Raw genomic sequence first — 16,882 nt, 5'->3', positions numbered from 1 at the left:
GTGTTTTATCTCAGGAAAAAAATCATTATTTTAATTATGAATGTCTTTTGATATGCAGTATCTTACTTACATTTTTATGACCTCATTAAGTCCTCTGAAAGCTTGAGATGGAATTACTTTGACAGGGAGATAGGTGAGTGATCTAGAAAAGAAAAGAGGAAATCCAGGAGTTTAAGATTTAAGATGGGTTCCTTTTCAGTTCATGAATAAAGTGTGTGTGTGTGTGGGGGTGAGTACAGAATTCCCAACACCTGAATTTAGGTGGAGAATTCTAACATAGTGGTAAAGAGATGTGCCATGGCTCATTCTTGGTCATGATTGAAGTGTCTGATTTTGTGGTTAAGATGGTGAACGTTTAGATAAGATACTCCCAGGATCTAATCCTCACTGTCACACTATGAGTTTGTGACCCTGAGAATTTATTTAAGCCCCTGGTGCCAGTCTCTTCATCTATCAAATTGGGGTAATAATTCCTAGTTCCTGGGGTGTTGATTAATCAAGATAACTCTTGTAGAGAACTGTGCTTGGCTCAAAGGAAGTAGTAAATGGTTTTAGAGTGGACCTTTAGGCTTGGTTGGGAGGATGGACAAAAAGCTCTCTTGGGTAAAGTGGAGAAGTGAATGGTGAAGATAGAGTCAGAAACCATGCAGGTGTGAAAAGGGAATATTCACTAAGAAGATGTGCCTCTCTCGAGCTGTACCGTCTTCCTCAGGCAGCTCACTTCGGTATTATCACAGTCAGGTCACTTTGATTCTCTGGTTAAGCACATGGGCATCCCATGTCACTTAGAACATCATTTGAGAGCATTTCATTCAGGCAGTCACATCCATGGGAACATAGATTATTCTTGAAATTGAGGCAAAAGATATGTAGGACATAAGAACTGAGAAAGAAGTGGTGCCCAGCAATAGCAAAAGTGCAGGATGATGTATGAATGCTAAAGGAAGTAGGGCACAGAGAACTCAAGAGAAATCATTTTCAAGGCCAAGATGAACGTTTAGTTGTTTATTGAGCATCTACAGTGCTTCAGGATTTTGGTTCCAGGACTGGCAGAGAGGAAGGGAATGGACCAGGTCATGAGAGAAGATTAAAAATATGAAAACTGAAATGACGGAGGCTGGCTTGTTTCTCATGTGTCAATGTGGCAGGAACTGCCTTAGCTATGAGGAAAGAAAGAATTCCTCTTCTTGATGGCAGATTTCCTTTTTCAAAAAGACTTATTTAGGTGTTTATGTACTTGAAAGAGCAACAGAGAGACAGAAAGAGAATCTTCCCTCTGCTGGTTTACAACCCAAATGGCTCGAGCAGCTAGGTTTTGGTCAGGACGAAGCTAGGGCCAGAAACTCCATCTTTGTCTCCCACGTGGGTTGCAGAGTCCTAAGTACTTGGCCTGTCTTTTGCTGCCTTCTGAGGCTCATGAGCAGGAAGTTTTATCAGAAGTGGAGCAGCCAGGGCTTGAATTGGCACTGCGGTGTGGGAAGCCGGCATCACAAGTGGTGGCTTGACCCACTGCACCACCACACTAGCCCCTGATAATCAGATTTCAATCAGTGAGATTCTCAAAGTCTCAGAAGGGACTGGCTTCTGTGTGAATTATGCACACCCACCTTTAATCTTATTTTGTCCACTCAAAATGGTGTGAGGTGGCTATTTGAGAGCAGAAGAAACTGGGTCGAAAGGAGATTAGTAACCTAAACAAGGTAACAACCAAGGCCACTGACTCCAGTGCCCTTTCCACGGTGCAGTGCTGGACTGAGTGGTTGCTGACCTGGCTCTCTCAGAAGAAAAGGGGAGGCACAGGTGCTCCAGCCTCCTTCTGTTGACAGGAAGCAAGGCTCCAGACCCTCTGTACCTGCAGCAAGGCAGTTTACCAGTAGTTCCTCCCTCGGATATGACGCCAAGCAACTTTAGAAATTTTGCTTCTGAAAAATGTTTCGGCTCAGCAGTTCCTCAGAGATGACTGGACACAGAGGGAGGAATCCCGACCTGGGCCTCGGATTCTGTTCCTGAAGATGTCCCACAAGCACATCGGTCAGCCCCCCCAAACTTATTTACCTGGGGGTCTGAGAAGAGCAGGGATGCTGAAGGGGGAGAAATGTTCCTGCACTGGCGTGTTTGCTTCCTATATTTCTTCTGGAATCATGTCCGCTTGGCTTCCTGATTAAAAACACAGTTTTATTGCTCTCTGCACTGCCAAACCAATAAATTTCCAAAGAGAAAGCTGTATTCTACGGTACCCTATGCAACATCAATAAAACTGACAGCCAAATTCTGATTCCAGAATCTTTATTGCTGGGGATAATGCAGCTCAGAACATATTTTGGAGTGTGTTTACATAAAAGCTTCCACAGAACCCTTCAGAGCTGTTTATTCATGCAAATGGAGCTCTAAGCTGGGGCATCTCAGCAGGAGCCGCCTCCTCCAAACCGGAGTGTGGTGTGGCTCCCAAAGGAGCAGTTTGGTTCAGGTTTGACCAGGGAGGATTGCTGAGCTCCTGATTGATGTATGGATGAGGAGCAAAGGTCAGACAGAAGAGAGAAAAGCTGTAAATCATGCACTTCTAGTCGCTGGTGACTGTGGAACAACCTCAGTGCAAGATGAAATTTTGCAGAGTTGATGATGATGCTTCAGGCCAGGAGAGGCAACAGTGAAGAGAGTAAAAACAGAGTCCTCACCATAAAAGGGAGACAAGTGAACAGCAGTGACATCGGTTATGGATGTGATTGGGTCAAGGAAGAGGCTTGGGGGCCAAAGAATGGGAAGAAAGGCGGGGTAAGGCAGGTGCATCATGCTTGTAACAGATGTGGTCCTGTGAAGTTACCCAAAGAACACAGTTTGTGAATCCACATCTGTTTTTTCTCACTGAGTTATATTCTTATTTCAGAGGTGTCGTATCTTCATTTCTGACTCATCTTCAATTGGCAAGCAGTTCCTAAGTTGTTAAGTTTCTGTCTCCTGTGTTTAAGATGCTTATGGTGGTGAGGTCCATTCTTTCTTAAGAACAGTTTGCAAAAACTCCCTTTGAAGATGCACCCTCCTCTGTTGCATTCTTTCCCTGATGACAGAAACTTTTAGCAATGTGAATAATTGTCTAAATAACCCTGCAATTTCATTTCTGTATACATCCCAGAGAAGTTGCTACTTAATGGAACCTGTGCACGAATTTTCTTCATCACATGGTAGCATTAGGGGGCTGAAGACAGCCTGGGTGTCCAAGGCTGGGGAAGGAGCAGGTGACATGTGAATAATACGTGCCTCATTGCACTGCTCAATGCTGAGAAACAAGAGTCTAGGCACATGGAGCAGCATGGGTGGTCTTATATCATGGGGCTGAGATAGCTGAGTAAGAAATAATGAGGGGCCGGCGCTGTGGCATAGTGGGTAAAGCCGCCGCCTGCAGTGCCAGCATCCCATATGGGCACTGGTTCAAGTCCTGGCTGCTCCACTTCCAATCCAGCTCTCTGCTATGGCCTGGGAAAGCAGTAGAAGATTGCCCAAGTCCTTGGGCCCCTGCACCCATGTGGGAGACCTGGAAGAAGCTCCTGGCTCCTGGCTTTGGGTTGGCACAGCTCTAGTTGTTGCAGCCAACTGGGGAGTGAACCAGCAGATGGAAGTCCTACCTACATCTCTTTCTCTCTGTCTCTGTCTCTGTCTCTGTCTTCTCTGTGTAGCTCTTTCAAATAAATAAATCTTTAAAAAAAGAAATTAATAACAGATGTAAAATGTTCTTTGCAGAATTAAAATTAGACATTTTGAAAGAAAACACAAGAACATGAACTGACTTTAGGATTTTTATCAATGGTGAGTATAGAGGAATAGAAGTGGAGAAGGGGATTTTGAATGGATCGATGATGAAGTTACTTGAATGAAGAAATGTGAGTTAACCCTCTGTGACTGAGCTACAAATGGAAAGGAAATGTTTTGTGATGTGTGACCCACTCCCTCCCTCCCTCTTCCTTTGTTTCCTTGTTTTGTTTTCCTTTGGTGTCAGGCATGGAGGAGGGGATTCCAGAGTTTTGTGGAAAAATGGAATTAAAAGATAAGTGTATTCTGGTGCAAACTTTTTTTTAAACCCCTGCTTAGTTTTTTTTCACAACATGCATTTTCCATGAACTTTCTGAAGTTTCTTCATATTTCCAGAATTTTGTGAACTTCTGGAACTCTTGTATCCTTTGATACAGAGCAGAAGCCAAGGACAACAAGAAAAAAGAGGACAAAGACAGGGACAGTTGGGTGGCTTTGCTGTCCAGGTTCTAAAAAGACATGAAAAGTATGCACAGTGCAAAAAAAATAGAACAGCAAATAAGGTGACACTTCCAAACTGTTCATCTCAGGAGGGTGATTCATTTTTTTATAAAGATTTTATTTATTTGAGAGGTAAAGTTATAGGCAGTGAGACAGAGAGATAGAAAGGTCTACCATCTGCTGGTTCACTCCCCAACTGGCTGCAATGGTGGGAGCCGAGCCGAATTGAAGCCAGGAGCTAGGTCTCTGATGCAGATTCAGGGGCCCAAGCATTTGGGCCATCTTCCACTGCTTTCCCAGGTCACAGCAGAGAGCTGGATCAGAAGAGGAGCAGCCGGGACTAGAACCAGTACCCATATGGGATGCCGGCACTGCAGACGGTGGCTTCACCCACTACGCTACAGCACTGGCCCAGAAGGGTGATTAAAAAAGAGAAGGTAACTGGGTACATGAGACTGAGTTGGCAGGGCAGTTTCCTCTTTAAAAGTGACTAAGGTGGCTTCAGAAGAATATGGCTATGGACCCTGAGCTACTTCTATTTATTATATGTCCACAGTCCTTTTCTAGTTTTAAGCTTTGCTATTGAAATGAGTCAGTGATGCAACACAGGTTGCACCTGGATTATGGACAAACTCCACCTTATCCAAATGTGCCTTCACCATAGAAGTTGAAACAAGTACTTAAACTGGATAACAAAAGCTGCCTTAGCTTTGTCAGCTCTGGAACATTTATCTAGTCATTAATCCCATTTGCAAGAGGCCAGTCCTTCCAATTGTGGGTTAAAGTTGAAGCAGAAGCAGTCTCTGCATTTTGGGATTGGTATTAAGTCCCTCATCCTAGTCCTGGGATCCTGTGATTGGTCAGGTCCCTGGCGAAGCCTTGTGCATTGTCTAACCTGGATCCACAGTACCTGGAGGGCAGGAGAGCACCTGCAGTGCCTACTCCCGTGCCTTACTGGTGCTTGTCTCTGCCTTGATTCCTTAGCCTGCTTGGTCTCCCCAGACTCTATATAGGAGTGGGCCTCTCCTACTTTCTGTTGTTCCTTCTTCATCATCAGATCCTTATCCCTGGATCCCTGCCCTTTGGGAGACACTGTTGCCTTAGAACAGTTCCTAGTTGCTATCTGGTTGGTATCCACTTAGCATTTGCTGCTGGGTCCTCACTTTCTAACTGGAGCTCCTGGCACAGGCGGGCTACCCAGTGCAGCTGTTTAACGTGGATGTGTTGTGGATGCTGTGGTTGGCCGCCAGAATCACCCTTCAGGACTGAGGTTCTCCTTCCCCTAGCTGCTGGGAAGTTGGCAGCTGAGTTGCTCTTCTCTTGGCCCAAGATTGCTGCCTCACTCCAGAGCATGTTCTCTATCCTGCACAGCCCTCATCCAGGGACTGGCCCACTCACAGAATAAAGGCCCAGCCCCCTTGCCAAGGCAGGGTCACTCAGAAGGACCATTCTGTCTTCAGAGCCTCTTCCTATCAGCTCTCTTACCTGGGCCCTGGCTCCATGCCCTTCCCAGCCAATCACAACCACCAGCTTCCCAGTGCACCTTGTGTCAGAGTCCACAACTGGGAAAAATGGTGCTTATGGATGAGCAAGCAGCAGATAAATCCAGCCACCTTGAGGAAGACAGCGTCACCTGGGTCCTCCTCAGTGGTCTCTAATGCCTCCTGAGCACTCAGGGATGGGGACTGGGCCCCTCTCCCTCTCCTGTTTTCAGTTTAATAACACCAGTGAATAACTGTGGACAGAGCCAGTTTGTCCCATTCCCTGGCTTATTAACTATCCCTGGAAGCAGTGTTAGCTGGAGAGCTTTACTTAGTGTCTCCCTTCAAGAAGGCTGCAGACTTGGAAATCATTGCTTATAAAAACCCAACAACCGAGGGATATTTGCATTACAGATTCACTGCAGATTTCCTTTAAACAGCAAACTCTGGAGGTGGAGAGAGAGAGACATTCTCTCTCATTTAAGGACAGGTATTGCATAAAGTGCAATGGTAGGTTGCTGACTTCCTCTTGGTTTTCCTAGAGCTTGAGTGCAAGATGGTCCCCAGAGCAGGGCCACCTTCTGAGGCCCCCTGGAAGATTAGGATCCGAGGGAAAAGAGAACCAAAAAATGAAAACAAACAAAGAAAAACCAGTGCTAACCTGGAGCCCTAAAGCCTGGATGGGGGCCTTTGGTCGCCTGAGCTTTTGCTTTCCTTCTGCCCAGCACACGGCAAACGTGAAATATTTTTATTCACTGCCTTCTCATTGTTTAGGAAAGATGCCTCTATTTTAACTTAAGAAAGCTACAGACGTCCATCCATTTCCCACAGACAATTCTTTTATTGCTAGAGCTACACCCTGAATTTTAAAACAGTACAATATCATAGGGAAGGATAAAAAAGGAAGAAATCAGACAGCTAAAGCTCTTTGCTCCAAATGGGAAGGGTTTTGTTTAATTATTTAAATTCAGAAGAATGTGAATGTTTTTGTATTTATTGAATGGGATCTTATTCAGCATTTAAGGGAGACTTAAAGAATTTCTATGTTCTGTTCAGTAATTATGATAAACGTGCTTTCATCTTGGAATGAAATAAAAATGGTCTCCTTTTCAAGTGATTTTCAATCTCCGAGTTTTCCAAGGCATAGATCTATTTGGTAACTTTGTTACAGGGAATGCAACAATGTAAATTTCTTCATTTATTGGCATTTTGTCTTTGGAGTTTATCAAGAGGGAACTGAGGTTTCCACGTTCACTGAAATATGAAGTCAGTATAATGCATATCTAGTATGTGAAGCTTTTACATCAGAAAAGTTTGGAATGTGCCTTAAAAATATACCCAGGTGCTTTGGGTTATGGTTTGGCCACCCCCTGAAGTACTCATGGTATGAGGCTGAGATTGGAGTGAAAAGGGTTGCTTTCAAGTTTTTGGTCCAAGCCTCCCTCAACTTTACAGAGGAAGAATTTCAATTTAGGAAAGGGGACATGACTTACCTAAAACTGCACAGCAATTCAAGGGTAGACCTGGACTAGAGAAGGGAGGGTCACCTCAGTCTCTGTCCTCCACCAGCCAGATCCCACCAGCACTGTTCATTTGGGGGTTGGCTGATGACACCCTGTCTGATCCTCTCTGTTTCATTCTTAAACCGGAATCTCTGCCTCTGAACAGAGCCATGAGCTTCTTGAGGTCAAGTGTGCAAGCTCCGTGAAGGTGCAGCTCAGATTCCTATTTCTCCATGAAGTTCTGGAGTCCACCAGAGTGGTTTTCCTCACTTGTGTCATGCCCTGCACTTAGTGACTGTGCTACTCTTCCCTGCACTACGAGCTGAGTTTACTAAATGTCCTGTAGAGATATTTCCTGTCTTCCACCTTGGAACACTCAGTCTCTGGTGGTTTCTGCTTTCATACTGTCTCTTGCTTCCAGCTCTTTATTCCTCACCCACTGTCCCTGCAGGCCATTTTTTTTCTCTACCTTGCCCATTCTAGAATACCCTAATCTGTTTTCCCTCACTCCATCCTGGCTTCCCCCTGCCCAATCTAGATTACCCTAGATTTCTCTATGTCACTTGCATGCTCAATATCTTCTCTTCCCTTTGTTTAAGCAATACATTAGACCCAAACTGTCCAGTGTGGCAGCTATCACTCACATATGACCTCTGAGGGGTTAATATATGGCCAGTCTGAATTTAAAACACAAATTGGATGTTAGAAGTTTAGTAAGAGGAAAGAATGTAAAATGTTGCACTCATAATTTTTGCATTACATATTGAAAGAATAATGGATGGCATATACTGGATTATGTAAAATACTTTTATTAAAGTTGATTTTAAAAGTGTGGCTACTGGAAATTGTAAATTACTCGTGTGACTCACATTGTTTCTCCTGGACAGCGCCTCCCTAGATGAATCAGACTATCTGTGTATCCTGAGCTTCCTACCTTCATGGACACTGTTGCCACCCTCTGCACCTCCCCACCCATCTCTGCTGGCCGTGGCTGGATCCCAGCCTCGGTTACAGGTCCACTCCAGGTGTGACAGACTTCATGGGCTGTGGCTCTATTGCCAACTGCATGTGCTTTCTCTGTTGAAGCAGTGTATGGTGGTATTAATGATGCTGATTCTGGAGCTAGAGACTGCCTGGGTTGCAATCTACAAAATGTATGCAGTCTGTAAAATCTGTAGCTTTTTGAGGTTAAGCAAAGGTATATATACCTGGGCCGGCGCCGCGGCTCACTAGGCTAATCCTCCGCCTTGCAGTGCCGGCACACCGGGTTCTAGTCCCGGTCGGGGCACCGGATTCTGTCCCGGTTGCCCCTCTTCCAGGCCAGCTCTCTGCTGTGGCCAGGGAGTGCAGTGGAGGATGGCCCAAGTCCTTGGGCCCTGCACCCGAATGGGAGACCAGGAGAAGCACCTGGCTCCTGCCATCGGATCAGCGCGTTGCGCCGGCCGTGGTGGCCATTGGAGGGTGAACCAACGGTAAAGGAAGACCTTTCTCTCTGTCTTTCTCTCTCACTGTCCACTCTGCCTGTCAAAAAAAAAAAAAAAAAGTATATATACCATTAATACAAGATCCAGCACAAGAACTCGTAAGGACTTTTAATTTATAGCTGCTCCCTGGGAAAGATTTAAGCTACACAGGTCAGACCTAGTGGCAACTCTACTCTCTTCGAAGGGGAGAGGGGTGAATGCGTTCCGTAGTTTGGAACTGGCTCTTCAGTTTAGTGAGGGTACTGGTCAGTCTGTATAAAGCCAGTGAGCTGTTCCTGACTCTTCACTCTCCACTCACTGTACACAAGAGGACCAAGAGTGAGGCTCAACACCCCCACATGGTACCTCTCTTTTGGGGTCAGATACTTGGATCTCTTATAGGTCTCGTCTGATAGTCTTTGAAAGAAATGGTAAGGAGCAGCCTTCTATTACATGTTTCAATTCCAGGGAGCCACTCTGCAGAGTCTGCATGTGCTCCCTGATTTTAAAAAGTTGGGTCAGTTGGAACTCTCTCATTGGAAAGTGCAGTCTGAATGACTCTTCTCCGTGACAGCCACTTCAGAGCATCCAAGAAGCTGAGAGGCGTTTATGAATGGTCACGTAACCACGATGTTAAGAAGATCCCCTGCATAATGGATTTTCCAAGTCATTTGTGCAATGACTAGATTAAAAACATGAAGCCTCAGAGGAAAATAGTAAACACATCTAAGCCCCGACTCAAAACCCATTTAAAGTTTTCTAAAGGACACAAAGCAAAATCACCCAGTCTCTACTGCCCAACCTAAAATCCTCCTACCAATAATGTAACATGACAAGAATAGCTCTGGTAAATAAAACTACATGTTGAATTTCCCCCGGGGAACGTCTGTGTCATCTGTAATGATTTCTCAAAAATATTTTTCAGAAGCGGAGAATATTATGTTGTCAGGGCGGTGACATTGCAGATTTGCTTCTGGAAGCTCTCTCATTACAAGCTTCTCTTTCTGATGCTTACAAACCCCTTTTTTCTATTTTTTGAGTGATCTTGTAAAAGCTGGCTGCAACACATATACCCAATGCTTTTAATTCATCCGAGAGGACAGATTCGAAATGACTGAGATTACTGGCATATACACCTTCCCTTTTCACGAACTCACCTGCCCTGGTAGGCATTTATTTATGTGGCTGCTTGGCAAAAAGAAATGAAGAAAACAAAATAAAACAAAACAAAACAAAAAACCAAAAATCCTTGTCTGGAAGCATCATGGTAAGAGTGTCATCAGTTGAGCAGGTTGATTCTATGTCCTGCATGCCGGGAACCATTAGCTTTTCTCTCTAGGTGCTTTGGCTGGGCAAGCAGGACCCCAGCCAGTATATAATCAGGTGTTAGGTATGTTTTAGAGGTGGTTCAATTTGGGCTGAAAGGACCAAACTCTTGGACTCCAGGCAATAATGAGCTGTGCTATTTTGGGATTCGAACTTATCAACTCTCAGACTGAGAAGACCTGGTGGGTCATTTCCTCTAATTAACACCTCCCAGGAACAAGACTGTGCTATCCAGCTTGCCCCTTGCATGGCAGATATTTACTGCTCCACCTCACACAAGGGCTGTGGTTCTTTCCGCCTCCTCTGCGTCATCAGACTGTGACAATAATGCTCTGTAATTATGGGAAGCCTTTATTTCTGAGGATGTCTGACCTTGTGGTCCTGTTTGTCTTCGCCACACTGAGCCCCCTCAGGCCCCTTTCGGATGGCACAGAGGTTCCATCACAGGATCAAACCTATACAGTAGGGACGGGGACTTGATGCCAGAGCCCACGGCTGCCCCGATGCATCTCCTTGATCAATTCTGATGATTCGGGGACTGCTGGACCTCATCCTGTCACCCCAGAGCCTCTGGCCCTGTGTGTGCAGAACTGCTCTCCCCGCTGCTCAGGACTGGAGAGTCCAGGGGCAACCTCCCCACATCAGAGTCAGCAGTGAGGGGGGACACCTTCATTCTGGAAGTTGAGTTTTATTTATAAATAGGACTCCTCTGAAGTTGGCTCCAGTGGCCTCAAAGAACTGTGGTTTTCAGGTCACACAGAGAGCAGCTGTGTGTGGTTTCCTGCCAGGGAGGGGTGGCCTCTTCCAGGGAGGCAGAAGCTGGCAGTAAATGAGGACCCTGTGGACAAACACCTAGAAGCTGCCCACCAAGTCAGAGAGCCCTCCTGTTTGGAGGCTGGGATTATTTTAATTCCTTTCCTGAGTGGGGGAAAAAGGCAGGTGGAAAATTTGCTAGCATCTGCATGAAGTGTGATTTTTAAAAAATATTCTTTATTTGAGAGGTGGAGAGACAGAAAGAGAGGTCTTTCACCTGCTGGTTAATGCCACAAATGGCCGCAATGGCCAGAGCTGGGCTGATCTAAAGCCAGGAGCCTAGAGTTTCTTCCAAGTCTCCCACATGGGTGTGGGGGCCCAAGCACTTAGACCATCCTCCACTGCTTTCCCAGGCCACCAGCTGGGAGCTGGATTAGAAGAGGAGCAGCCAGGACTCAAACTGGTGCCCATATGGGATGCTAGGCGGAGGCTTAACCTACTATGCCACAGTGCTGACCCCATGAAGTGTGATTTTTCTTGAACACAGGGTAACTGCTGGAACAGAGCACATATACTCCTACGGAACCAACCCTTTGCAGCCTGGATGTGAGCCTCAGGGCCTTGCTCCACCACAGTAACTCTACTGGCTTTGAATCCTACACGGCACAGTTGTGCAGCGGGTTAATCCTCTGGGAAAGCAGCAGATGATGGCTCAAGTCCTTGGGTCCTTGTCACTCATGTGGGAGACTCAGATTATGTTGCTGGCTCCTGGCTTCAGCCCAGCCCAGCTCTGGCATTTGCAGTGTGAACTAGTGAATGGAAGATCTCTCTCTCTCTGTCACTGCCTTGCAAATAAATATCTTAAAAAAAAAAAAAAAGTAAAACCTCATGGGTGAGATCAGAAAATGTACATTGCCAAGACACTGTCTTGTAGCCATTCTGGGAGATTACGCTTTGGAAAGACGTTTGGTGCCTCATTTCTAGACAAGGAAAGGAGCCAACCTGAGGGCCTTGGGAAGCAGCCAGAGGTGAACCCTGAGTTAATCTCATTTGCTACTTTTGAAATAAAAAAATAAGGAAGCGAAAACCAAAGGAGTTACTGCTCCACAAGGTGAGGACTGGCTCGGATGCCTCGGGGATCTGGATGTGAACTTGGGTTCTACACGTCTGATGAGTGTCTTGCCAGGAGCCCTCATTCATTTTCCCCCAAAGAATGATCTTTCAACTGAGAAAATCTGGTCTGTCCAAGACTTCCAGCAATGAGTCCCTTTATTGGCACAACTGGGTTTAAGAATCGCCTCCCAAGCGTGAGAGCTGAATCTGATCAGAAGTTCAAGATCAACCATTGGCTCTGTTCCTCCCCCACCCCAGCCTTTTTCCTTTTTTTTTTTAAGAGAGGTCGTTGGTAGGGAAGAGGGACATAAGCTTTCTGAATTCCCTGGCCCAGCTGCAGGGAAACTAAGAGTAGGGCCACAGAGTTCTTTTTGCAAGAACTTAGTAGGCTTTGCTCTGGCTTGTGGATTTTTTTCCTGGGGATTATTTCCTGGTATCCTGTACTTCCTATCCATCTCAGTTCAGGCTGCCTTGGTGAGGTTTCTTGTTTTTGTTTTTTGTTTGTTTATTTGTTTTTAAAGATCTTGGGCTATGGGTTGATTCTATTCTACTGAGTGAATTAAAAACAAACAGGAGAAGTTAAAATAATCTAGATGGGATATTCTAATATGAGCAAGTTTGAGTCTTGGACATTTGGGTTTAGTATATAATAACTAATATATTTGTTTTTGCATCAATTTATTAATCCTTCAGCTGTCTATTCAATTATTATGTAGCTGGGTAAATATTTTAATTGTATTACATGTAAAATTCTGGGACTCCTGAGTTGAATGGGACCTCTTCAAGTAGTTTTTTTTTTTTTTTAAGGTTTATTCAGTTATTTGAAAGAGAGAGAGAGAGAGAGAGAGAGAGAGAGAGATCTTCCATCTGCTGGTACACTCCCCCAGATGGCTACAATGGCTGGGACTGAACCAGGAACTTTTTCTGGGTCTCTCATATGGGTGCAGTGCCCAAGCAATTGGGTCGTCCTCCGCTGCTTTACCAGATGCAATAGCAGGGAGTTGGATTGGAAACAAAGCAGCGAGGACTTGAACTGGCCCTCATGTGGGATGCCAGCACTGAAAATAGCTGCTTAACCTGCTGCACCACAGCACCAGCCCCCAAGTAGTTCTGACTCTAGTACAAAGATTCAAAACCAAGGGATGGGAAGGATTTGTCTTTCAAAGGAGTATTTGGCAAATGCCTTGATACGTTAGTGGCTGTCACAGTTTGGGAGGGCAGTCCTACTGGCATCTGGTGGTCAGAGGCCAAAGCTGTTGCTAAACATACCACAATGTACAAAACAGTCCCCCAGGTATTAATAGTGCTGAGGTCCAGAAACCTGCTCTAACAAAAGTAGCACGCATGAAATAAATGACTACATTATGGTGGGATATGTGACAATATATGTAAGTACAGGGTATCCAAGCAGGTACGTGGTGGGAGAAGCTAGAGGCAGTGGGGGTGTGTGTGTGTGTATACCCAGTAGACACTGGGGAAAGCTTCATAGCAAAGTGACTTCTAATCATGGTTTTGACTTGAAGCCTTTACAACCAACCATCCAAGAATGACTTTTACTGCAAGCTCATGAATCAAGAAATACATATTGGGATTTTTCTCACATGACCCTCTGGGCTATTTAATCAAATATTCCTGGTGATTTTATATCTTCTCTGTCAAAAAAAAAAAAAATTCCCCAAAGAGCCTGGGAGAAGAATGAAGATGGAAGAATTCATTCTACCTTGTTCCTCCTCAGCAAAGATTCACTGGTCACCTGTGTGTGTGATTCTTCTACCTGGACTCTTTCCTTCCCAGCTCAGCTTCCTGCCCCTTTGCTCATGAAGGCTTTCTTTGGAGACTGGAGTCTGCAGGCATTCATCCATTGTCTGAACCCTTAGAGCTTCGTTGCCTGTCTATACCCACGCCAATCTGGGGTGTGTTTCCATCTAGCTTATGGGCTCCTCAAGGACAGGCACCACGCCCTTCACATGAGCATTCCTCCACAGCACTGAGCACCACTGTCCCAACCCTGATTTCCCATGGAAGCAAAAGAGGAAGACATGCAGGCAAGATGTCAGCGATGACTCTCTGTCTTCCTGTGACACTGTACTGGTGGACACACACGTTTCACCCTTCCAGAGTCTCTGGATTTTATCTTATAATAAAACCCAAAAGTTTAATTTCTGTTCAGTAGGCACAACATGCAAAAAATAAATTGCTGTAATTATTATTAGCTTTTTCTTACTAACAGATTTTTCAGAAGCTGTTTCCATATCAAGCAGATCAACCTTTCTGTTGTCATAGAGACAAAGATCTTTATATAACCATGGACAAGGTGAGAGCTTTTTTCCCCTCTCCCTCCTTCCAGTTGCCTGGAATTAATAAGAAAAGGAAACATTTTTTTAAATTATTTTTTCTTATGATTTTTCCCCTCCAATTAAAACAAGTGAAAACATGGGAAGCTATTTTTTGTGTCATAGTTTAGATTTTCAATACCTATGTTTTTAATAAAATATAGAAGAGGAGGACAGATATGAACAGTTTGAGGCCATTTTCAAAATTTGCAAGCAGTGGGCTTGCTAATGAAAAGCAGTTATAATCCAGGTACTCTTCCCCTTCATCTTTTAAAACCAAATAATAACTTTAGACAGAGGTCTTAGAAGGCAGAGTTACCGAGGTTTGAAATGACTAAAGAACAATGAGCATCTATCAGGTGTCTGCTGGTGGGTTTGAAGGCATTCTGCAGTAGTTGCTTCCCTCAGTCCTCAGAACCTGTAGCGTTCCCCTTGTCCCTTTGGAGTCCAGTCCCTGGTAAGCGAATACATGACCACAGCCCTCGTGTGCTGGGAGCCTTAGCTGATCATTTCGCTCTCTTTTTCCTAGGTACTCCTGATAACTTGTTATCCACGGCATTTCTCTGTCTTGTAATTATCACTTACTGTTCATTCATTCACCCTCAGAAAAGAAGACTTCAGCATGAGCTCAGCTACTTTCCCTGTCCTTTGCCTCAATACTAAGCTATTGCTTTACCTGCCCAACTCTGGCTAATATCCCCACTCTTTCTGTCCCTTCCCCCTGGTCTTAGAATGATGCTCTCCTCCTACTCTCGTATCTTCAGTCTATCCTTCTCTTTCCTCAAGCCTGCTTATTTGATATCTGTCTTCGAGTTTGGGGTGGCAATTTTATTGCCTTTTTGCAATAAGCAGATGTTGTGTTCGCGTGAGGTGTATGAGGAAGAGAACTGTGTAGCCTAGGGAAGCCTACTCCTTGCTTGTCGAGATTCCGCCTGTGTGGCGAGCAGTACCTTGGTTCTCAGACTTGAGCAGCAGGCATGGGAACTGCCTGTGGCACGTTGTCACTCTGTAGACTACCCGACCTGCCTGGAGTTTCTGAGTCAGTAGATGGGGCTGGGCCTGAATGTGCTTGTCTGTTTCCCAGGTGATGCTCCTGCCGCTGGTGAGGGATCACAGTGAGGAGCATAGCCTTAAAGCACCATCCCTCTGATCGCCTCATACATCTCTCTTGTCGTATGGGTGCTGGCATCCCTGTGTTGTGCCGAAGGGGTTGCCTTGTTTTGGCCTACATAGCCTCTGCCTTCATAGGCATCTCCCATGAAGGTCAAGATCATCTCTCCATCATTGGTCCTCAGGAGTTTGTGAAGCTCACCACCCTTGGCTCAGGAGCCTAACTGTCTAGGAGATGGTCGGGGCTAAGACAGGGCCTGTGTGTCACATCTTAGATTTTAAATACCTATGCTTTTAATGACATGTAGAAGAGAAGGAAAGATATAAACATTTTTGAATGATGTCACTTTCAAAATTTGCAGCAGTGGGCTTGTTAGCGATATATAGTTGTAATCCATGTACCTTCTCCCTCACTTCTTTTAAAACCAAATAGTGAAATAAACTAACATTTACTAAGGGAGGGAGGGAGGGAAGGACTCTCTGGAATCCCTCGTGGATGGTACAGGGGCTTCAGAGCCTGGAGAATTAGCTCTTAGAACCAGACTTGCCAGCCTGGGTGCTGCTGCACTTAGGCTGTGCCCCTCTCCCACCTCCACGCCAAACCCAGCCACCCTAGAAAGATCTTTGAGGAGCTCCAGACTTCTCTCAACCATGCTCTGGGGGCAGGACAAGAAAACATTTCATTTGACTTTTTCACTTTAGCCTTCTGCAGAGGGAAATTCTCTTACAAAGACAAGCACATAAAAAAAAGATAAGTAACAGATAAAGTCCCATCTTTGCTATCCAACAACTGTGGGACCTTGAGCAAGTTATCCCATCTCTTTGAGTTTAGGTCCTTCTAATCTGGATGATAAATGCCAGATGCCCGTCATTCAGAAGAGCAAGTGGGAAGCTAGCCAGGGAGGGACAAGGGCTGGGGCTGGCAGGGCAGCTTCCATGGGTTTGCTGATTGATTGAAACAAGTTCTATCAGCATGGTCATTGCCTTCAGGGAATGGAGTTGACTAGGTAATTAATCGAGGCTAATTAATATAAACCCTTCAACCCTTAAACTGTATCTCTCAATCACAAATATTCCCAGAGGCCATTAACTCTTCCACAAGGAGGGGCCCAGTTCTGCTGGAAGGTGAGTCCATTCTGGTCCCAGACAGACGGCTGGGTCGCAAAGGAGACAGGGCAGTGAGTCCTTCCCAGCATCGAATTCCATCATCTCTAATGAGGGGTTCCCCCTTTCCCGCCATCCCCTCTCTCTTTTACCAGCTTTACTGAGGTGCAAATCATGTAACAAAATTCACCCAAGTGTGAGAGGAGTCTTCAGAAATTTCGTGGAAAATGCATATTATAAAAAAAATGCTGCATGGATTTCAAAGTTTTTTTGCACCCAAAGAAATTCAATTTTTAATTCCATTTGCCATGAACTTTTTGGGGGAGCCTCACACAGCGCTCTGATTTTTACCAAGTCCACGTACAACCATCACCACAGTCTAATTTTTGAAAATTTTCATGACTGGCCAAACCCACTCCCATGAGTAGTCCTCCCGGCCACCTACCCCCACT

At 45.2% G+C, this 16,882-nt stretch overlaps 1 protein-coding gene across 8 annotated transcripts in view; it reads right to left on the bottom strand.

The window, feature by feature from the left end:
- Positions 1 to 16,882, bottom strand: part of LHCGR (luteinizing hormone/choriogonadotropin receptor) — a 53,398-nt gene that overhangs the window by 35,602 nt on the left and 914 nt on the right. For 6 of the 8 annotated variants that reach the window (XM_089327678.1, XM_089327676.1, XM_008254429.5 and 3 more), the window contains exon 2: positions 71 to 142. The exons of the other annotated variants lie outside the window; for them this stretch is intronic. In XM_089327678.1, the coding sequence (XP_089183804.1) occupies positions 71 to 142 (72 nt within the window). The remainder of the gene's footprint in view (positions 1 to 70; positions 143 to 16,882) is intronic. 8 annotated transcript variants of the gene reach the window in all.

The sequence above is a fragment of the Oryctolagus cuniculus genome, chromosome 2 (genome assembly GCF_051225735.1).
Source record: "Oryctolagus cuniculus isolate XC-2025 breed Fujian yellow rabbit chromosome 2, ASM5122573v1, whole genome shotgun sequence".
Lineage (NCBI taxonomy): Eukaryota > Metazoa > Chordata > Mammalia > Lagomorpha > Leporidae > Oryctolagus > Oryctolagus cuniculus.
Note: the sequence above shows the minus strand (reverse complement) of the source record. Positions and strands in the feature narration are given on the sequence as shown.